The sequence below is a fragment of the Carettochelys insculpta genome, chromosome 21 (genome assembly GCF_033958435.1).
Source record: "Carettochelys insculpta isolate YL-2023 chromosome 21, ASM3395843v1, whole genome shotgun sequence".
In the NCBI taxonomy this organism is placed as follows: Eukaryota; Metazoa; Chordata; order Testudines; family Carettochelyidae; genus Carettochelys; species Carettochelys insculpta.
The window spans coordinates 9,995,789-10,018,713 of NC_134157.1; the positions used below are offsets into that span (position 1 = coordinate 9,995,789).

The 22,925-nt window shown below is 49.2% G+C and overlaps 1 protein-coding gene across 1 annotated transcript in view; it reads right to left on the reverse strand.

Annotated features, from left to right (window-relative positions):
• The window catches only part of ARRDC1 (arrestin domain containing 1), a 57,540-nt gene that overhangs the window by 18,753 nt on the left and 15,862 nt on the right, over nucleotides 1-22,925 (reverse strand). Inside the window, exon 2 of the mRNA XM_075015317.1 lies at nucleotides 17,930-18,040. Within this exon, the coding sequence (XP_074871418.1) occupies nucleotides 17,930-18,040 (111 nt within the window). The remainder of the gene's footprint in view (nucleotides 1-17,929; nucleotides 18,041-22,925) is intronic.

Consider the following 22,925-nt stretch of genomic DNA (forward strand, 5'->3'; position numbering starts at 1 on the left):
GTGGGCAGACTCCAATGCCCTGCTCCATACAGGCTACTCAGAGAAACCAATCGGAATGTCTCAATCTTCAGCACACTTACCCTCCTGCCACCCCTGCGAGCTAAGGCCGTGCTATCTTCCCACTGTACAGATAGGCAACTGAGGCACAAACTGAATTTTTCTGCCATAATCTGGCAGATCTAATGTTTAAGGGTAGCTCAGGCCTAAGGGAAGAAGACAGTGTACCTGAGTCTCTCCCGTTGAGGCAGAAAGCACCAGCACTCCTTCCCCAAGCCAGAGTAAGTTTCCACATGGGGGAGGCACCAGTCTCAGTATAGGGGGTTCATGCTGGAATTCATCTCAGCTCTACCAATAGCGATACACAGCTTCTCCTAGAGACAAGGCCACAGATTGAAGGCTGTTTGGTTAGGACTATTGTGTTTGTGATTTGGACAGCAGCCCCACCGTAGGCCAGGATCCCCTTCTGCCTGTGCATGAGCAAACAGAACCAAGATGTGCCCTGCCAGCGATCCCTCTAATTTCTCCCCACCCTTGAGCAGAGTGAATTTTATGTGCCTCAATATGGAGATAGTGTGTCTCACGTCACTTTCCTATTGGTGCGCATAACATTCATGTGATAGAAGCGGAGCCAAGAGGCTCCAAGTGTGGGAGGGAGCTCAGGACTAGGGCAGACAATTGGGGTACAGGAGCATGAGGGCTCTGGCTGGGGGTGATGGGCTTAGGGCTGGGACAGAAAGGGTTGGGGTACAAGGGCTCTGGCTAGAGGTACAATCTCGGGATTAAGTGTGCAGACTGCCCTTGGGAGAGAGAGCGCCCACAGCCCCTTCCAACCATAGAAGCCTGAGGCCAGGTGAGGGGCCTCTCCACAGCTACCACAGCTGCAGCAGGCAGAGCCACAAGAAAAGGCGTTTGTCCCCCAGCTGGAGCAGGTCCAGCGAAGGGGTCACAGACCCCACACCTGTCCCCTGGCTGCAGTAGGTCTGGAGCAGCCTTAGGTTAAATGCCATGGCTGGGGGAGAGGCACTCTTCCTGCCACAGCATGGAGCTGCTGCTGGGCCAGTGGCTAGAAGTAGCCCTTTAACAAGCCCTGTGGGCAGCTGCACAGACACCCAGCCATGCAGCTTAGTGGGACCTTAAGTCCCAGCTCCAAAAAGTCTTACTAGCCACATATAGAGAGGACAAGCACCACCAGGTAAATGCAAAGAGGAGAGAGAGAAGGAACCAATGAGACACTCCAGGACAGGTGGAGGTCTAGTGCACCATACAGTGCCCATTGTATGCTAGGCCCTCAGTTTTAGTCCCTACTGCAACCACCACAAATACAAGCCTCTAACGCAGTGACACTCAGGGGTTCAGGAGCCCAGATATCAAATCGACATTACCCAGAAGAACCCTGGTAGTAGCCAGCTATCCTACGATAAACAGGAGGACAGGGCAAATATTTAACTGATGCATAAAATTTTCCCAGCCAGTAAGTTAACGACTTAGTGCAACTTAACACACTAAAAGCATCATGCATTATTAACCAGTCAGCCAGCATTTTAACCATCACCTTGTGCTACAAAAAGCCACAGGAGACACATTAAAGAGCAACTCTGTCTAAGCACCACTGCTCAGAAACCCCTCTTCTGGAACCTGGGGGAGAGCGGTACAGTGTCATCATTCATTCCTGCCCAGGGCTTGTTCCTCTTTTCAGTTCAGCCTGCTCACCTGTCTGTACAATGGACACTGCTCATTGTAGTGAAGGTTTGTAGGACGTAGCATCTGTCTACTCTGGGACTGAAACCACCAACTATTAGGAGTCATATTGGCTTTTGCAGAACACTTGGTAATCCAAAGAGTACGGGACAAGTGAAGTGGGTATAACTATCCCACTTACTGATGGGGAACCTATGGGCCCAGGGAGGTGAAATGGCCATCAATAGGTGGCCTCTCAGTCTGACCAGCCTTGGCTGGATTTGCAACTGTTTTTGCATCCTGTGGTCTTCTATGGTGTCCCCACCACTGTAATTTCATCTGACACAGCCAACCCCATACCTTGACTTGGCATCCCATTCGCCTCCTAGCGCTGATCAACATTTTTTGATTGAACGATGAAACTAGGTTAGTAGGGTTTGATGCTCTCCCTCCCCCAAGAAATGCTTGGAAGGCCACCTAACCCCAGTGTAGACATGATAGGCCAAATGAAGAATTCTTAGCACCTAGCTACTGCTGCTCAGGGAGGTGGCTTGCTACAGTGGACCAAGAAACCCCTTCTGTCACTGCAAGAAGCATCTGCGCTAGAGCTGCACCTGCCTAGTGCTATATTGCAGACTTGCCGATCTTGATTTCTCAGAAACACTCGCCTTTAGACTCACCACCTTTTGAAGGACTCTGCAGCTCTCTGCCTTCTCACATCCGCTGCCAGGTAACAGCGTAACACACGGTACGTTTTTCCACTTTGGTACCAGACATACCATTTGTCTGTTTCTATGCAGCATTTGTGGCTAAGGCACACCTGCTCTTCACCCGATTGCCACAGAACCACAGGAAGCTCGAGAAATACCGAAAGATACACACAAGATTCTACTTGTTTTAGAACTTCACCACTGCTGCACTTCAGACACTTCCACCACCACTCCTTCCCTGAGATTTGGCCACTTTGTACAAGGCAATCACTCCAAATTTCCAAGTCGACGAGGAGCACTAAATGTGGCAGAAACAAAGTGCTAAAGGGAGAGAGGTGCTGGAACTGCAGAAGGGATGTTTTGATGAGGGGCTGACCATATAGTTCGTGCAGGTAAAAGTATCCTAGAGTTGCCAGATAAACAGGACAGCCAGCAGGACAGAACTGGTACTGGCAGACAGAAGACAACCAGCTCTAATGTTGATGCAGTTAAACTGCTTAAGCCCTGTTCAACCATTTGCAGTTGAAGCTGCGTTAATTAAGAGTTTGCTTGGATGTAACCAAGTCAGTTCTGTTCTGCTGGTGAAAACAACCACAGCACCCCACCAGACTGGCTCTTAGTCCACGAGCACTTGGAGACTCCTATTAGCAAAGTATCCCAACAGGCAGGGACTACAAGGAGTACGGAGACAAGAACTCCAGTAGGATCGCCCACCCGCTTCAATGGGTTCCTGCTCCAGCCACCTGCCCGCATCTCCAGTCAGGTCAGACGAGACCACCCTAGGCAGATCGTTCAGGGGCTAGGTCTACAGGGTACTTTATGCGTGCCTGAATTGCAGCACAGTAAGTACACCTCCCTGAACGCACCCAGTCCCAGTGCTGTGCAGTGCCAGGCAGCACTGGGAACTCTGCTCCTCATCTAGGTGGGTAACACAGAGCTGGTGCTATGGCCATTTTTCAGCTTCAAGCACTGCTATTTTCATGGGGCAGTGTAGCCTTTGCCCCATGGGGTATGCCTGTCCAGGGACAGAGGGCCCTGCCTGGGAACAGGAAAAAAACCCTGTGTAACACATTTGCGCTGGAGCCCAAGTACAAGTCAGCTGAACCTGAGCCAGCCACAGCCCTCCCCACACATACACATTTACTTTAAGTCACCTTCTATTATTTTCTGCCCAATGTGATGAGGCCCAATGTATTCGGTGCAGTTGCTGAAGCATGCACAGACCCGGGCTGACCCCACTGGCTGCGAGGGCCATTAATCCCCAACAGCCCTAAGTAACCCACATTCCCAGAAGAATAAAGACTTCCTGTTAGCCTGTAAACATGTGGGCCCCAGAAGAAAGGGGGCAGGAGAGATGCATTAAATAGCAGGACTTGCAGCACTGATGCAGCCAAGCAGCCTCAGAGGGGTAGTCGTGTTAGCCTGTCAGTCCTGGGTAAAACCCAGCACCATCTAATACAGTTGTTACTCTCTAAGGTGCCCCAAGACTGCTTGTTATTAATGCTGTCAGGTGGAGTTGTTCTAGAAGAGAGACCTCTGGGGCCTCACGCCCCACCCTTCCAGTATAATTACCAACTCTCCAGGATTGTCCTGGAGACTTCAGGAATTAAAAGACCTTAGGACAAAACACCCAGGAATACAGCCAACCGAAGCTGGCAGCCCTGGCCTTGGGTAGGCAGAGGTTGCATACAGGGCAGACAGTTCAGAACAGTTTACATTACATTAAGCTGTAGCGTGGTTTCCTGGTTACAAAGCTCTGCTCCTGGGCACAGATTAGTCTTGCAGACACAGCTGGGACAGGACCAAATCGAGGTTCACAGCTGGTGGGCCATGGCCCATTGGGGAAGGGGGTAAGCAAGTTACAAGAGGGCCCACCAAAACAAACTAGAAAGCAGGACCCCAACTGAAGCCCAGACGACTTAGCTTTGCAAGTCCCCTGGGAACTGCACTGCTTCCCACCCCCTAATGCAGCCCTGCATGGAACATGTGGGTTATGGAGTGTAGTATTATGTTCCCCACCCACCCCTCAAAGCTATTTTTATATAGCCACACACACTGCATCAGAGGTCAGGACTTGATTCTGGCCACCAGACAGAGCTGCAGCTAGACGATAGAGAGCCTCACTGGGAACTCAGGGGTCCTTGAATCATCTCCTACTTCTGCCACTGTCCTGGTGGGTAACCTCAGGCAAGTCACTTCACCTTCACCACCCATTTGCGAGCTGAGGGAAAGTCTAAATACAAGTCTATACCGGCACGACTAGAGTGGCTGGGAGGGTTCCTCAGAGTATAGATGGGACCCAGTTTTGGCAAGAGGGGTGTTTGAAGAGGCTTAAAGTTTAACTCAAGATTCACTTTTTAAAAAAAACAAAAACAAAAACAAAAACAAAAAACAAAAAAAACCAAGCCTCCTACCCAGAGGTAAAGAAAGAGTCCTCCTTCTGAATTTCTGCAGTCACTGCTGCTTCTCACAAGGCTCCAGAAGAACCTGGCTCCACCAGCACACAGCCAGTTATGCCAGGAACATGCTGTGGGCCCACAGCGGGCAGGTGGAGGACACAGCCATGCAGCAGGACTCCAGCTCCCGCTCCCCACATGCATTATCAGAACTACCTCCAGTTCCTCTCCCTAGTCACCCCGAAAGCCTCCTGGCTGCTCTTCACAAAACTCCTGCTGGCAGAGCAAGAGAAGAACCACCACACCAGCATTCAGGTCAGTGGAGGTGGGGAGACGTTGGTCTCTTCTCCAGCTGTCCCTTTGGTGTCCAAGGCACTTCCCTGAAGCCTTGCCCACAGGCTTCTGCCAGCCCAGCAGGCAGCATGAGGGCAGCAAAGCAGCCCAGAACTAGAGCAGGGCAGGGCAGGAAGGAGAAGGTTACATCCGCACCTGTATCACACCATCAGACCTAGACCTGACAAGGCTGAAGTCTTTCATCTTGTATGTAAACAGCCCACGTGGAACAGAGCCAGGTAATGACCTTCACATTCAGACCTCACTGAGTCGGAGAGGCTAGGAGCCCCATAACCCTGCCTCCATCCCTGCCCCCACCACCTCCTCTACACCCACCATGTGGGACAAGAGGCTTTCAGATACCCACAGCAGACACACATGCTATTGTCAGCCAAACGCATAAAAAATGCTGCTGCTGCTTTAAAAAAAGCAAACGAAAAATGCAAGAGATTTTCAAGACTCCATTTGACAAACAGCAGGCCCAGCAATATGGTAATTGCTCTCTGGCTACTTATTAGCGAATGATGCATTAACACGCTCAGCCGAACCCTCCAGAGAGGCAGAAATTACAGTGCTTCTTGTTGGTCCTCCGGCCCCTCCTCACGCTGTAATTCGTCCTCTACCTGCAAAGATTTCATTACAGGAGAGAGACTCCTGCAGACTCCTGGTATTTACAGTGTTGTTAATATGGCTTTGCCACAGCCAGAGGTCTCTTCTAGGCTTAGCGGTTCCCACTTAAAGCTTCTTGCTTCGCTGCAGGCATGAGACCTTCAAACTTTCCGGCAGGCCCAGAAACAGAGCAGAACTTTGGCTCCTTTCCACCACACTGCAAGACACTGGAGGTTTTGTTCTGTGTCTGCATGTGCCTGGCACAACCGGATCCTAGCCTAGGACTACAGTGATAAAACTAATAAATCAATCATTGGGCATCTCATCTAGCATAGCAACTCTCCTGTATGTTATCACGATTGTGACAATCGGCCACAGTGACTTCCCACATTATCCCCCACCTGGCAGGCTTTAAGGTTTCTGTTCAGACTCCTCCCCCCGCTACTACCAGGAGCAGCTGCAGTTCCTCAGAAGTTGCTTGCTCTAAGTTACCAAGAGGCCAAGGCTTGTTGAACCCCTTGGGCTCGCTCCCAGGCAGCTGCAGCCCAAGGGCATCAGAGGGGAGGTATTCACGCTCCCCTGTGTCAGAGCATCTGGGGCAGCTTCACATCCATCAGTTGTGCCCCTAAGGAAGCATACCAAGAGCCTCCTCGGTCACAGAACAGGCTCAGTCCTCTCTGAACATTGTTCCCAGGCCAGAACTGGAGGGAGGGAATGTCCCTAAGGGTTCTCCTCTGTTCCAGGAGGTACCCAGGGAATCTGCTCCTTGTAGCAAAGGTTTGTACGATGGCTGCAGTCCCAGAGGGGATAGGGCACCTATCAAGCACTAGCCTTTGTGTAACGTGTTGATCCAATGAACAGAATACAAAGGAAGCTGGGATCCTCACCCTGATTTTTTAAGAGATGGGGAACCTGAGACACACAGTGATCTGACCAAGATCACGCATTGGACCAGTGGCAGAGCTGGGAATAGGTCCCCCGAGTCCAAATCTAGTGCTCTAACCAGCGAGCTACCCTGTCTCCCATGCTGTTGCTCAGTAGTCTTGTGCAAGGAAGAGTTAGAAGTTATTTCTGAGTGTGGAACTGAGACCCCATGCCAGGCAGCCTGCCCTTTAAAACATTATACTGGGCTGGGAGACACTGCTCTAGTTCCTTATACATCCCTGGGCCACAAAGAACAGCTCCAGTGCAGGAGCAGCACAGACAATTAGGGATGGTCTGACCTCATTGCAATGGGCTGAGCATGCGTAAGCCCCCCCCCCCGCCCCCCGCCCCAGCAGCTGCTGGGGCAAGAAGCAAGGCAGGCTAGGAAGAAGCTGTAAGGAGTTCTGGAATGGGAGGCATGGACCCCCTCCACCACTTTTTGCCAGTCATAGGGCAAACAATGTTGGGCGGAGTACAAAGGAGTAAGCAGGGGGCTGGACCTTGCTGGGGTGGGGGGAGAGAAATGAGGCAGCACACAGGGGCAGGCCCATGGTTCAGGCATCAGTGGGCCCTCCACTTTTAGGAAGCTTCCACTACTCCTGAGCTGTAGCACTGCAGATGGTGGGCTGGAGAGCAGCTCACAGGCAGTCATACCTAGAGCAAAACACCCTGCAGCAGCTGGAGGTCTAGGCAGAATCCAGGCAACAAAGGGGACTGAAAGCCACCTGTGCCTGCACATCTCCCTGCAGGCTGGGTGTCTCAGGAGATGAGCTCTCACTCTGCCCATTAATGCAGGTGTGCCTTCGGCTCTCCCAGCCTTGCACTGAGCATCCCCTCATCTGGGGCTTTATAGCCAGAGCTCATGGTGAGGTGGGGAAACTCTGCCATTACCCCTTCCAACGCAGGAACGTTTCCTGGTAAGAGGGGGATGCTTTTACCCCTGCTGCTCAGAGTGGGCACATGCCTCCCCAGCAAGAGCAAGCTCAGACTGGCACACGGACAGCGAACGGGAGCTGCAGTCCCCTTGGCAATCCCACCAGCTGACAGCCAATATAGCTGGACCAGCGGATAGGCTGCTACCCACAGGATGGGTTCACTTAGTTCTTCAGATGTTAGAGTGCCATCTTCCCCACTGCTGGCCTCCCCTGCTCCCCACCCCCTGCACCCACACACTGCCAGTGCTCAGGCAACACGACCCTCTTAGTGCAAAAGCAGGAAAAAAAGCAAGGGTCCAAATTGAACAGGAACAACAAGAGCCAACCCAAATGGGAGATGCAAATGCTCCTTTGCCTCACTGCTGAAAGACCTTGAACTGAGCTCCACTGAAGGGCAACCCTGCAGGCAGGCAGGGAGAGCTGAGTGGACCTAACTCAGTGTGTACTCAAGCCAAGAGCAATCTTGGAAAACCTCCTGTCCAGTCCCATTCCAAAAATCATGGTTTTTCACTGACTCACAGGGCGGGGGATTGTGAGTCATGTGTTATTGTGAAGAGGCCAAGGCAACAGAACACAGCACATGGTCACATACCGAAAAGGCACAGCCCTGCAAGCCACAAGGCCATTTCTGACCCTGAGATAGCTACAGAATAAGGAAATTCGATGCTACTTGCACTTCCAGGGAGATTTTTCTTTTAAATTCCAGTGCTTTCCTGCCCCCACCCCCACCCCGCCCCGCATTATCTTGCTGGGGAAGAAGAGAGTTGGCCTTTTAACAAAGCACCAATAGTTTACACACTGTATATAAACAGAAGCATCAACTGCCCTGCCCTAGACCAAGCCCATGTCGGTGCACAGTTGCTGTACATTTCGAGCGGGTGCAACTACATTAGCTTAAGAGGTGCTACATACCAGCCCCCCAGGAAACTATTTTAGTTTCAGAAAAGTTACTTGCAGCCAAAATAGGGTCTGTACAGCAACCACCCCACCAGCTTGCCAGTAGCTTCCCCCCACCCCTCTGGTGCTGAAAACAAGGCCTAAAGCTAAGGGGAACTGGATTTTCCCAGACTCTCCCCCAAATGCTGATCCCCAGGAGGGGTGGCTAGGTGCAAGCAGGGGAAATGCACAGGGCGGCAGGCAGCCTGGGGTCCCTTTCTACAAGCCGGTGTCAATGGTTGCTTTTGCAGAGTTGTTGCAGTTTCCCCAGCAAGCTGGAGACAGAGCGAGTGTCTCAAAATTGGTCAAGCCACCCATCCTCCTCTCGCCACAACCCTGAGCGTTTTAGAGGGGTGGATAGGAAAGCAATTGGAATGTGCCGAGGAAGCCAGGGATTTTAATTTACCCTTGGGAGTCTCTCCCTAAATTCAAGTTTCCCCCTTCCCCTTACCCCCCCAAGGAAGGGGAACAAAACCCCCAAAACACTCGGCTGATCTGTTTCATAATGTTTCCCTGAAGGTCTGTTTACAATTGGGTCTTGCAGCCCACTTCCTGGTTTTCTCCTGAATAGGAACAGATATGCTGCTAGGCCTGCCCAACTGGCCTTTTGCAACAGTGAAAAGTACCAATGCTAGAGAAGTGCCGTATTTTAACATTACTGTAAATGCAAGCCTCTGGTCTCCCACCCCCACTCAGACCTCCCAGCCCCATTCAGGAATCTAGAACAAACACCACAGAAAGGCTGGTTGAGGAACTGTTTTAGAACAAGGCTGGCGGCGGAAGATGTGGGGAAAGGCAGGTTAGAGGTCTTGATCTGATCTTTTCCGCCACATTCTTGCAGACTGACTCCTGGGGGCTGTTCTCCCTTCCAGCTCCAGAAACACCCCCAGATTAGCCCCCAAAGTTTGGACACGGGGGAGGGGTGTCTGGTCTTGAGTATCATGTGCAGAGGGGAGCCCTTGGCAAAGTCCTGTTCCTGCGCTGCTTTACTATGTTCTCCCTAAGCTGCTCTCCAGTGGGAGGTTGGGGAGGGGGTTAAAGGTCAAGGAGCTTGTGCCTTTCCTAACAGAAGCGATGCCACTGTTGAGGGAGCCCAGAGACGGGGTTATTGCATAGCAGGATGGAGCGTGCTGAACAGCAGGGATACATGAACCGTAAGAGACACCTCGGCTAGCGAATACACAGTTCCACTTCACCACCTGCTGAGATGTGCGCAGCCAGCCTCGCGCTCATGTACCCAGCAGAGAGGGAAGAGACAGGCCATGACAGGGAACAGGCAGGAAAGCCAGGTGGTCAACTAAAGCTTTTTAAAAGCAAAGTTTGAGCCCTCAGACTGGCTTTCCTCAGCTTCCCTTCAAGGCAGAGAACGTCATCCATTGTCCGAGAGCCTGCATAGCGACTTCTGGGAAACCTACGCCCGAGCATCCCCTCCTCTGGCACAACCTGACCCCTGACGGCGCAAGGAAGGAGGACGGAGAACAGATGGGACACGCTGTTTTGGGTATAGCTGCAACACTCGTCCTTGGTTCCAGAAGCGTATGTGACACAGGCCAGGAAAACCAGGACACATTTGTACAGGTGCTCCCTAAGCCCCAGCAATGAAGTCCAGCCCCAATAACTCCACCCTCCTGTTCTCATGAGCCTCTCAGTTTTTAGACTTCACTTTGGTCAAGCTCTGGCAGGGGGAGGGGAAGATAGATACATTGGCAATGCAATGTCAGCCAGCCCAGAGAAAAGGGAAACACCTGGGGGAACCAAGCCTGCCCTCAGACCATGCTCTCCCCTCCTGCCCTGTAACATCTAGGGAGGGCCTCAGTCATGTAAGTGCTACTCACTCAGCCGACAAACTCTAGCCTAACCCCCCTCGGGCACTCCCATTAACTTTACATTCCCCACTCTGTCTCTGCAGGACTTCTCAGCCCCAGGCCCATGTCCGCGCACACAGGGCTGCAGCCCATGGGACAACTTCAGGGCCATACGGGTAGTATGCAGATTATGTGAGCTTCACCCGCACACACAGTTGAGCACATGGCCCACAATGGCAAACAGCTTGAGAAATACTGCTTTACATGAGTGCAATAGGGAAACAGGTGCCACAGGACTTGTTGTTTTCAAAGATGCCGCTGACAGCATTGCACACGTCTCTCCATTTGTGGGAACTCTAGGGTCTGAATCGCCATCTTCTGGTTGGAGGATGTCAGCTGGCACTCAGGAAATCCCTAGTGGTGGCTTTGTGTGAGGCATCAGACAGGCTGACAGCTATTTTGGAGCATAAGCTTTCATGGGCAAAAGACCTGCTTCATCAGATGCAGCATCTTTGTATATCACAGACCACAGGCTGCTGTGCCTGCAGTTCCTGTTGACAACCTACCTGGTTCTTCAACACAAATCTATGTGCCCCTCCTTTTTAGGGCTTTTTTTGCTCATCAGCAATAACTTAACTACAGCACAGGCAAGCAGGCCATGTTTCTCCTGACAACGTGAAGCATCAGCATAGTCCAGGAAGAGGAACCCAACCCCCTTTCAGACTGTGGGCTTTGGGTTTTCCTGCTGGCATGCCCGGAGATGCTGTGCTATGCGTAACCCACATTTAACCTTCTGTTAGCACATGCAAAGAGTGATACCACAGAGAAAAGCAGCCACGCAAATGATAAATCAGAGATTCCTTCCTGTTCAGCTGCTTAGAGACACCATTTCAGGTTTAAAAAAAAAACAAAAAACAAAACAATCAGGCAGTTTCTCATGCTGATCTGCATTGGTGTTAAAACAGAAGCTGTATGACGGACACGATAGGGATCAGAAGGGCAGGACAAGTGACCTGAGTGAGTGAGGAAACCAAGTGTGACTTAATGGGAAAGGACAGAGAACAAGTGACTTGAATCCACTCTTGGGACACAGAGCCAGGATGCAAGTTGACACATGAACACACAACATCATTCTAGAGTTACTCTACCGCCATGAGGTACCAGCTTTTAAAAAACACGCACTGCTGCAATCCATTCCCCCACCTCCCCACAGTCATCCAGGTAGGACAGCTAACCCGTAGTGTGCAGTGCTAGCACATACCATTAATTTAAAAATGAACACCCTGCAAATGCAGCAGTTCAGAGAGCTGACGCAAAGCACCATTTGTCCCTCTTTCTCGCCACCCCATACCCAGAAGATGGTTAACCCTTTCCATGGGGTCTTGGGTCCCACTGTTTTGCTTTTGGGCACATTGCAACAACATAGCAGGCTGACCCAATGAGAAGTTTTACGTATTCAAAGCTATGGCTCGCTTCTACTGGACTGGGGATGTTTAGGAAAACAGATCGCATGGTTGGTGACACAATGCACCCATGGTGCACACACTTAAGCCCAGTCTACATTTAAAGCTTAGGTAGACATACCTAAAGCACTCAGCAGCATGGAAGTCTGGGGTGTGTCCCCCCTCTGTATGCCCTAGCTACGCCAGCCTCACTCCTGGTGTAGTCCCAGCAGGGTCAGTGGGGAACTTCCCCTGTGGCTTGAACTATAGTGATGGGAAAAACCTCCCCACATCACAGCAGGCAGCAACTTCATAACAGGGCTTCAGCCACACAGCTGTAGTTCCATAGAAGTGCCGCGGCTGTGCCCTCCCTCTCTAGTGCCTGACATTTCCTGGTTAACAGAAACTGAAAGAGCCACTATGGCTTTCAGATGAAGAAGCTGGATGTCACTGTGACATGAATACCTGCTCCCCAGCTGTGAATTTCTATTCCAAGTAGTACTAAGCTTCTTCCCATAACGTACTACAAATTTGCAGGACAGCAGAATAAGTGACAGGTGTGTGGGGAGAGAAATGAAGTGACTAATGACTGCCTTGGAGTGAAGTTACAGTATGAATAGCAATAAATATCTAAGCCATCTTATTACTCAACAGATCTGGTCCCTGTGCATTTTTGAAACGGATCTGTTGTCGTTACCGACAAAGAACCATTCTCTTCTGCTTTTCACTCCTGTTAGCCCTGCAGAGCCAACACAGTTACAGGCAAAATAAGCTGCTTTCTGATTTTTTGTCACACCTCAGACAAGATGGGTTGTTAACTGCAAACATCTGTTCCTGGTAGGCAAGCCCCTGAAGAGCCCAGCTTGACCCTCAGACCCCATCAGGCTGAGTCCACAAGGCTGGCAGCCCACACAGAAGAGTCTACCCTTTGACATCCACAGAGCTGTGACACATTGGACCACTAAAGTGACAGACCTCTACAAGTTCAGTCATTTTACTAAAGCATAACTCAAATCGACAGTAGTTAGATAGACCAGGTACAATTATTCCTAAGACATTTTTCCTCTACGAAGTTCTCCTGAAAGATCATTTAAAAAAATTCAATGATTTTAAAAGCAAAGCCTTTCTGCTCAACAGCGTGTTCCTGTTCTAGTGCGGTAACTGCTGCAACAGGCACTTGCTGGCAAAGCTTTATACTGGAGGATTCTCAAAGACCTAAATGAGAGCCTTGGCCTCTGGGCTCGGCTGTACAGCAGCACTTATGCCTCGGCACACCTGAGGACTAGGCAAAGATCACAGACAGATGATGGTCTGATGACAGCCCTTACTTCATTCACCTTGGGGATAACATAGCTACAACAGTGCTGGAAACAAAACCGAACACCCAGTGTTACACAGCACAGTCCACATCTGATCTGCATTCTGATACCTGTCGTTGTCTAATGCCCAGTCTGACAGTTCGCACCAAGCTCCAAACAAGTAGTTTGACATTTTTCTCCTCTATTTCCAAATCTATAAAAACTAAGGACAACACTCAACTTTTGTATATAGCAGAGCACCTTTTGGTGCCTTTATGTCGGACTAACAGACACTCTGCGAGGTACATATTAAGGGCACAGAGGGTAAGGACGAAGTGCCAGACAGACCTGAAGGTCTGTTTTCATAGGTGTTAAGCACCTCCTGCCTCCACTCCCTTGAACTGGGGTTGTAAGATAAATGAGGTGTGAAGTGAGCAGTGCACGAGCACTGCTTGGGACAGACTCCAGGGAGTGCCAGCTCCCAGCTGCCTCCTAGCCTCTATCAGCCTTAACCCAGACACTTACCTGACCTTAGAGATTAAGGATATGGGCTGAGCTGGGATTTCTACAGAGCCCAGGGAGCAGCGCAACCACATCCCAGTGACATTCCGTGGGAACTGGGCTGCTAACTCTTCAGCTGCTTTGAACAGAAACTTAAGCCTGGTGTTTCATTCTGAGAATGTTAACAAGCCTGGGCTGTGTTGTGATTTGACCTGTCCATTCCTCAACTGTGCCAGGGATTTGTATGCCCCCCTTCACACTCAAACACCACTCCCCACCCCCTCAGTTAGGGCCACCCTGTTTCATTGACTTTGGGTGAACCAGGACAGAAGCACAGGTATGACTGGCCATCCAGAGAAGGAGGCCATGTTTCACAAGCAGTGCATGCCCTTGGTGGGCAGTTCTGCCTTCACCATGTGTGGAAGGAGAGGGGAATGTCTGTGCTTTATTCCCACAACACAGGAGAATGCCTGATGGCAGCGGTCTTGCTAGGACTGCTCATTTCACCTGACTCCCCATCAGCTGAACCTCCGGCATCAGGACACTTCCAAGTAGCACAGTGCACACAACTCACCTTTTCCCTCTCACCACCAAGGCTGGTGCATGGTTGAGATTTCCCAGAGCAGACAGACAGAGGCAGGGTCCTCTTAGAAATATTTGGCATGAAACTCCATCACACTCCAATACCCAGACTTTAACCTCTAACCAGTTCAAAGCAACTTAAATGAAGCCAGCCGAAAACCCCACAGTTAAGTGCGGAAAGCATCAAGCTCTCCATTCACTTAGGGGACATAAGAACGGCCATACTGGGTCAGACCAAAGGTCCATCCAGCCCAGTATCCTGTCTGCCGACAGTGGCCAGTGCCAGGTGCCCCAGAGAAGGAGAACAGAAGACAATGATCAAGTGATTTATCTCCTGCCATCCATCTCCTGCCCTTGTACTGAAGGCTAGGGCACCATACTTTACCCCTGGCTAATAGCCATTTATGGACCTAATCTGCAAAAATTTATCGAGCTCTTTTTTAAACCCTAATAGAGTCCTGGCCTTCACAGCCTCCTCCGGCAAGGAGTTCCACAGGTTGACTGTGCGCTGTGTGGAGAAAAATTTCCTTTTATTAGTTTTGAACCTACTACCCATCAATTTCATTTGGTGTCCCCTAGTTCTTGTATTATGGGAAAAAGGTAAATAATTTTTCTATATTCACCTTCTCCACACCATTCATAATTTTATATACCTCTATCATATCGCCCCTCAATCGCCTCTTTTCCAGACTGAAAAGTCCCAGTCTCTCTAGCCTCTCCCCATATGGGACCCGTTCCAAAGCCCAAATCATCTTAGTCGCCCTTTTCTGAACCTTTTCTAATGCCAATATATCTTTTCTGAGGTGAGGAGATCACATCTGCACGCAGTACTCAAGATGTGGGAGTACCATAGTTTTATATAGGGGAAGTATGATGTCTTTTGTCTTATTATCGATCCCTTTTTTAATAATTCCTAACATCCTATTTGCTTTACTAACTGCCGCTGCACACTGTGTGGATGTCTTCAGAGAACTATCCACTATAACTCCAAGATCCCTTTCCTGATCTGTCGTAGCTAAATTTGACCCCATCATGTAGTACATGTAATTTGGGTTATTTTTTCCAATGTGCATTACCTTACACTTACCCACATTAAATTTCATTTGCCATTTTGCTGCCCAATCCCTCAGTTTGCTGAGATCTTTTTGTAGTTCTTCACAATCCCTTTTGATTTTGACTGTCCTGAACAACTTGGTGTCATCTGCAAACTTTGTCACCTCACTGCTTACCTCATTTTCTAGATCATTGATGAACAAGTTGAACAGGATCAGTCCCAGGACTGACCCCCTGGGGAACACCACTAGTTACCCCCCTCCATTGTGAAAATTTGCCATTTATTCCAACCCTTTGTTTTCTGTCTTTTAACCAATTCCCGATCCATGAAAGGATCTTTCCTCCTATCCCATGACCGCCTAATTTACATAAAAGCCTTTGGTGTGCGACCGTGTCAAAGGCTTTCTGGAAATCTAGGTATATTATGTCCACTGGGTGCCCCTTGTCCGCATGTTTATTAATCCCTTCAAAGAATTCTAATAGATTAGTTAGACACGACTTCCCTCTGCAGAAACCATGCTGACTTTTGCCCAACAATTCGTGCTCTTCTACATGCCTTGCAATTTTATTCTTTACTATTGTTTCTACTAATTTGCCTGGTACTGATGTTAGACTTATCGGTCTATAATTGCCAGGGTCTCCTTTGGAGCCTTTTTTAAATATTGGCATTATATTGGCCGTCTTCCAGTCATTGGGTACCGAAGCGGATTTAAAGGATAGGTTACAAACCACTGTTAATAACTCCGCAATTTCACATTTGAGTTCTTTCAGAACCCTTGGGTGAATACCATCTGGTCCTGGAGACTTGTTACTATTCATCTTATCAATTAACTCCAAAACCTCCTCTAATGTCACTTCAATCTGGGAGAGTTCCTCAGATTTGTCACCTAAAAAGGCTGGCTCAGATTTAGGAACCTCTGTAACATCCTCAGCCGTGAAGACTGAAGCAAAGAAATCATTTAATCGCTCCGCAATGGCACTGTCTTCCTTGATCGCTCCTTTTATATCTTTATCGTCCAAGGGCCCCACTGCTTTTTTAGCGGGCTTCCTGCTTCTAATGTATTTAAAAAACATTTTACTACCATTTTTTGAATTTTTGGCTAGCTGTTCCTCAAAATCTTTTTTGGCTTTTCTTACTACATTATGACACTTAATTTGGGAGTGTTTATGTTCCTTTCTATTTTCCTCACTAGGATTTGACTTCCACTTTTTAAAAGCTGCCCTTTTCTCTCTCACTGCCTTTTTAACATGGCTGTTAAACCATGGTGGTTCTTTGTGAGGTCTCTTACTGTGTTTTTTTATTTGGGGTATACATTTAAGTTGGGCCTCTAGTATGGTGTCTTTAAACAGTTTCCATGCAGCTTCCAGGGATTTTAGTTTAGTTACTCTACCTTTTAGTTTCTGTTTAACTAGCTTCCTCATTTTAGTGTAATTCCCCTTTTTGAAATTAAATGCCAGGGGACATTTTACCCGGACCACTTTATAAAGCCCTTTGGGATCTGGCAGGCCAGATATCTACCAGCCTGCTGAATGCACTGTCTGACTTTGTGCAGTGCCCATTCCAAGAGACGGGAGCTTTTCCTACCTCTGCCCACCCATGCTGCATGTGGAAAACAACAGCCATGGTTCAGTCCAGTCCTCCAGCCTTTTGCTCTGTGTCTCAGCCCAGCAAACCCCGATGGTTCCTCTTCACTTTGGGGGAAGGGACTGGAGTGAGGGTTATACCAAGAGACACCGCAGGACACAGCTGACCTCCCCCTCACTTGCTAAAAGCTCAGCTTGCAAACTGCTGACTCAGCAGAAGCAGTCATTCTGGTTTTACTGCCTCTTACCCCATCTCCTGCTAATAGATGAAGCCCCTGACTGTCCATTAGTTTGTTTTCTTGCCACACACTTCAATATATAAGTTTTTAGATACACTGCTGTAGCAGGTGAATGCTGGTCCCTACCGGTTTCAGTGGAAGCCTAGACACAGCGTGAATTATTTGTGGCGTACTGACCTATTTACCAGCTGAAAGGCAGCATTCATTCAAACCCAGAGTCCCTGGAGCACACTCAAATCACTCTGACTAGTAGCAGGAATGTATGCCAGGCACAGCCTAAACCGCATCTCCACGCGGGGGTGAGCACTGAAAGGAGGGATGCATTGCAGAGAACTTACAGTTCTAGCACTGCTCTGTGGTAATGCTGCTCTGAATTAAATTGCTACAGTGACTCCATGCACCTCATCCCTATGGCTAAGCAGCCTTTGTACAAGGGTCCAGCACTGAAGCAGCAGGCAGGGCCTCTGCAGTTTCTAAAGACATTTTGCACAACTGATGCAGCTGCAGCACCTGTGGACTCCTGACTACGCCAGAGAGAAATCCCTGAAGGCTGTATTGGTTCAAACTAGCAATGAGCTAACATCAGCCCAGATGTTGCAAGCTATGGCTGAAATCCACGTGCAGTGGGAGGCCAATGCCTTTTGGTATCGTGTAGACAAGGCAAGGCCTCACTGTCTTAAGCACAGTCTAGCTAACGCAAAGTCACTTGTATTTTGCATGCAGCTGAGTCAGTTTCAACCTGGAGGCCTATTTCAGGAGATTGAAATATCCAGTATTTTGTTGGTGCAAAGATGTATAACCTGCACTATAAAAAGCATCCAAAAGGGAAGGTCCCTACTTAACACCAGTCACTGCACATCTGCAGTTCTCCACTCACCCCTCTCCCTATCTCTTGGGGATCTTACCTTTATCCGCCAGCGAGAGGGTGCTGTTGAAGTACTGCTCCTCTACAGTCCATGCCGTGTCATTGACTTTGTTGGACACACCACAAGATCCAACACAACTCACTTTGATAGCTAGAAAACAAAAAAAGATCATGTACTGGATTAGAGTTTTCAGTGTTATTTCCAGGCCAGTGAAATAAGTGTATGGGTACTGGCTCAGGTTTCAACCAGCTACCTCTCTCTGCTGAGGCATACAGTCAATTTCCTTTAAAAGTAGTAACAGACAGCTGTGCTAGTCTATATACTATCAGAACAAAAAAGCAGTCCAGTAGCACTTTAAAGGTTAACAAAATAATTTATTAGGTGATGAGCTTTTGTGGGACAGACCCACTTCTTCGGACCATAGCCAGACCAAAACAGACTCAATATGGCTATGGTCCGAAGAAGTGGGTCTGTCCCACAAAAGCTCATCACCTAATAAATTATTTTGTTAACCTTTAAAGTGTTACTGGACTACTTTTTTGTTTTGATACTTTTAAATAGAGCATCATGAACTGCCCCTCTTAAAGGTCATGCACAAGTAAGGTTGAAAATGAGAAACGAACAATGTCAATGTTTGCAGGTCAAAGAATGTTTTTCTCCTATTACTCTGTCTAAAAGCCTCTCTCCTGCAAGTGTTTTCTAAGCTGCTCATCACATACTCAAGGCATTTTCAAAAGCCTTTCTATAGGCTTCTCACCCCCAGGGCAACTATGAGCTCAAAACCTCAGGAAAAAAAATCCAGGGGGACCTAAGGCCCTGGAAAATTTTACTGTCACACTTCCCTGGTTCTCCCTCCCCCTCAAACAAACAGTTCCCCCACACCAGGTAAATCATGGTTTCAGCCCAAGTCCTGGCACACACAGAGGAGCCACAGATCCAGAGGTGGGTTGCTAGCAATGCTACCCTGAATGGATGCCACCCAATGCAGCCAGACAGCCCTGTTAATGGAGAACTCCAAAACCCTCAGACACTCCAGGGTAAGCCTTAAGACCAGGACTACTTCCGTTCATCTGAAAGGAAACAAATACATCAGCCCTCCAACCCTTCCCTCTGCTTCTGAGCAGCAAGCTCAGCTCACACATCAACTTCTGTCATATGAAGAAAGGAGAGTCTAGGACACCACCTTGTAGATCTGGTCCCAAAGAAACAGCAATTTCATTCGCTCAGTGAGACAAGGCAAAGTGTTCAGGAGATAGGAGAGGAGCTGGTCTGATAAGTGCTTCCACAACTCCGACCACTGCACAAAAACATTAAATGGGCTGACCCATACATATTCCCGCCCCCCACCCAACAGGGCTGGCCCTGTTGCGAAAACAGGGAATTGAAGCACAAGGCAGATTTAGAAGTTTCCTTAAAGCTCACAAATGGAATCTATGGCAAAACAAGGAACTAAGTTGGATCGTTCGACTCCTACTCCAACATCCTACCCATGAGACTGGGGTTCCCCGACTTTTTACTCAAGTGATCCGTGAACTACAAACTGTGTCTAATTTTGTCATCTACACAGAGTCCAGGCCAGTGTCCCTCTCCCAGCCCTGCCAAGGGAAACACCAGCCACCAATAGCATCACCCTCTGCCCTCACACCTAATCCCAGCCCAGAACAGATATGGAGGAGGGTGGTTGTTGAGCAGAACACCAGCTTACGCTGCCTTAAGTGGTGTGGTGTGGGAGAATTGGGGCTCGGCAGACACATGCTGCAGAAGATCCTTACCACTCTGGTGGTTCTGCCCAGTACCAGTAGGTTCTGAAAGCACATAAGACTCACCCCCTCTAACAGGGAAAGGTATCACAGGCAGGCAAAACACTGGCAGGCAGATTAACATTTGGCACAGCATCAAAACACGTTGGTTGGCCAGATTAACCACTGTGGCCACAAAGCAAGTCTAGCAGAGTTGGAAACAGGGCTGGATCCAGCTCGTGGCGTCTTGCTCCATGCCACCAGTTGGAGACAAAGACCCCTGGCACAGCTTGATATCACCTTTTCACCCAGGGCAGAAAGCCTTTCACCAGGCTGCAGAAGGTGAACATGACGCGTTCTTGGGGGCAGTAATGACAGAGCCATCAGGTTTTCTGGTTACAAGAGTTCAGATGGCCAGAAAAACAGCTCTCTAGCAAACGAAGCAAGGCTTGTGTTTACCTTGGCCTCTCTTGAAACAACGGCTGGTGCTGTGTGCCTTTCATCAAGTCAGGAACCCTCATGCAGAGTTGCAGAATGGCTGATCAGAGGCTACAGCAGGATGCCAAACAAAAACAACTCCTCCTGCCACTGGCTTACGGACCTGCTTAGACAGAAGCTGGGCTTTACAACCATTAGGCGTAGCCCAGTGCACACATACACCAACTGAGCCCCACCCCAGTACTGGAAGTAATAACGGGGACATTCTTCTCAGCATGACTCCAGTGGAACAGATTCGCCAGCCCATAGGGACACTCACGGGCCCACCTGCACCATTCCAGGCAAGCTTCTGGACAGCGGCTCCAAGACAAGGGATTTGTTTGGTTTAAAGGTTTTCACTCTGAGCTGTTGGCTGTTATGGTGTCTGAGCCGCTCTGACAGAAGGCATCAGGCAGAGCAGTTAGCCCTGCAAAGTTATAGCCAAGTTGGAACCAAAAGGATGGCTTAAAACCCCAAACCCTGGAGAGGAACATGCCTATTATGCAGAGATCATCCTTGTACAGGGGGAGTGCTGCCAGTATGCATGCAGACCCAAGAGAAGCCTTAAGACCAGGACTACATCCAGTGCAATACTGTCCCCTCCTGGGTCTCACCTAGCTCTGATAGCTACCTGGATTTTTTTTTTTTTGGGGGGGGGGGGTGCGCCCATCCTCCCCCACTCTATGGCTTCCTTGGGTTTCTTCCTTTGGCAGCATCTCTGGGTGACCTCACTGATTTGAGGTAAACAAAGCCACTCCGCAGCTGACTCAGCTGTACGCAAGGGTCACCCTCCACCCAATCTTGCTCCTGAGCCTGCCTCAGGCCTCTCCTCCTGAGGACAAGGAGGGAGCATGCCAAGACCATTTCCCCTTGCCCTAAAAACCTTCTCCCCTTCCCTACACCTGGGACTTCTCCTCAGCCTGTCCTTCCCTCACAGCCAACGTGCAGCCTCCTTCACGTCTTGCTGCATAGAATTTCATGTCCATGCAGCTCAATTTCTCAGTTGGGATGTTTGATATTCACTATTGCTGTAGTCCCCCTGCCCAGCTTCCCTCACACCCATCATACCCTACCGTCTAAAAGGTCTGAAGGGCCAGCAGCACCTATTCATTAAAATTTTTTCCTGTGCCAGCCAATAGCCAGACAGAACACCTCCACATACTGCCTGGGGACGGGCTCATGTATGTAACCAGACTCTTTAAACCAGAATTATCTGTTCATTCTCTCTAGGGCTCTTGGCACTGGCCACTGTTTAAAGACCAAATACTGAGCTAGAAGGACCTTTGGTCTGACCTAGTCTGGCCATTCTTATGAAGGACAATTCCTACCAAGTGAGTCAGTACAGAAGCCAATGCACTGTACTTCCCCGCTTTGCTCAGAGACATGGTGAAGACATGCCTCACAACAGCACAGTCTCTCATTTGACTTAGGGCATACTTCGTCTAGCCATCAGCTGTGATCTCCTGGTCAGTGTTGGAGCAGAGACTCAGGCCAACCCTGAGTCTGAGCCAGCAAAGGTCACTTGACAGGGTCCCATTAGAAATGGGAAGGGAAGTGTGTTGCAAGTAACCTCTGTGTGTAATGGGGGGCGGGGGGGGAATCCAACCCTAGTAGGAAAGGGTGGCTACAGTCTGTCACTGCTTACTAGGCAGATACCAGGAAGCCCAGGTTTACTGCAGTGAGGACTCCAAAGCACACCAACTGTTGAGTCACTCAGCTGTTGCTTGCTGTTAGTGAAATTCTTCTGCTCCAGATATAGTTGCCAAGCCTCTAGGTTCAGTCCCTCCCATAGAGGGAAGCTCACACCAACTGCTTAACCAGCCCATCTGTTACAGAAAAAACTGCTCTCAAACCCAATCAGTTACCCTTCCATTTTAAACAAAAAAACACCCACCCACCAACAAGGAAAGTTACTAATCTTCACAGCAAATACTTAATCTTTATAGTCCCAGAGGCACATCAGGGTCTCTTTGCAGGAAACCTCCATGGGCCACTTTAGATGTTCATAAGCAATCAGCATCTGTTGCAATGCCCAGATGCAGAGGATTACTGCTTGGTAACTGGGGCTTGCCGGATTTGACAGGGAGCGTGCGTGCTGATGTTATTTTCTAGGCACAGATGCGTGCATGAGGCACACAGGGACACAACCAAGCTTACAGGCCATGTTTCTCTGTGCTGCCCAGCAGGGTTTCCAGAACAGACAAGGGCACAGGATCTGACTGGCGCACCAAGGCCTCAAGGCCTTGCCTGGAGCAGAGCAGCAGTTACACAGATGAGAAAAGTCTCCTGCAACGTTCTCATCGTGTAAAACTCAATTCCCCAGTGAGCAGTAGGAGCTGGTGGGTGACAGATGAACAATTCTTTCAGAAACCTTTATCTGCTTGTAATGCCAGCTCACCATTTTATCATGACAGTAAACGTGGGATGCCTAACTTGACACCATGCCAAGGGGCCACTTGTGAATTTTCCCTTATTCAAGATGGCTAATGTGTCCCATTACTCTCAATGGGGCTGAAGCCAGCAACAGGGCCACTATTCTTGTGTCTCCACATATCCTTTTTATAAGCCAGATGCATTTGTATCTCATACAACTGGAAGGGACCTTGAGATGTCATCAAGTCCAGTCCCCTGCCCTCAGGGCAGGACGAAGCATCCTCCCTGACTTTTTTTTAAATTTGCCCCAGATCCCTCAAGGGCTGAGCTCACAACCTTGGGTTTACAAGGCTATGCTTAATCCACTGCCCTTCATAAATTAATCCATGGGAAAATGCAGTCTCAGTGAGCCTAGAGCCAGCTATACCCTGAGGCAAAGCAGCTGC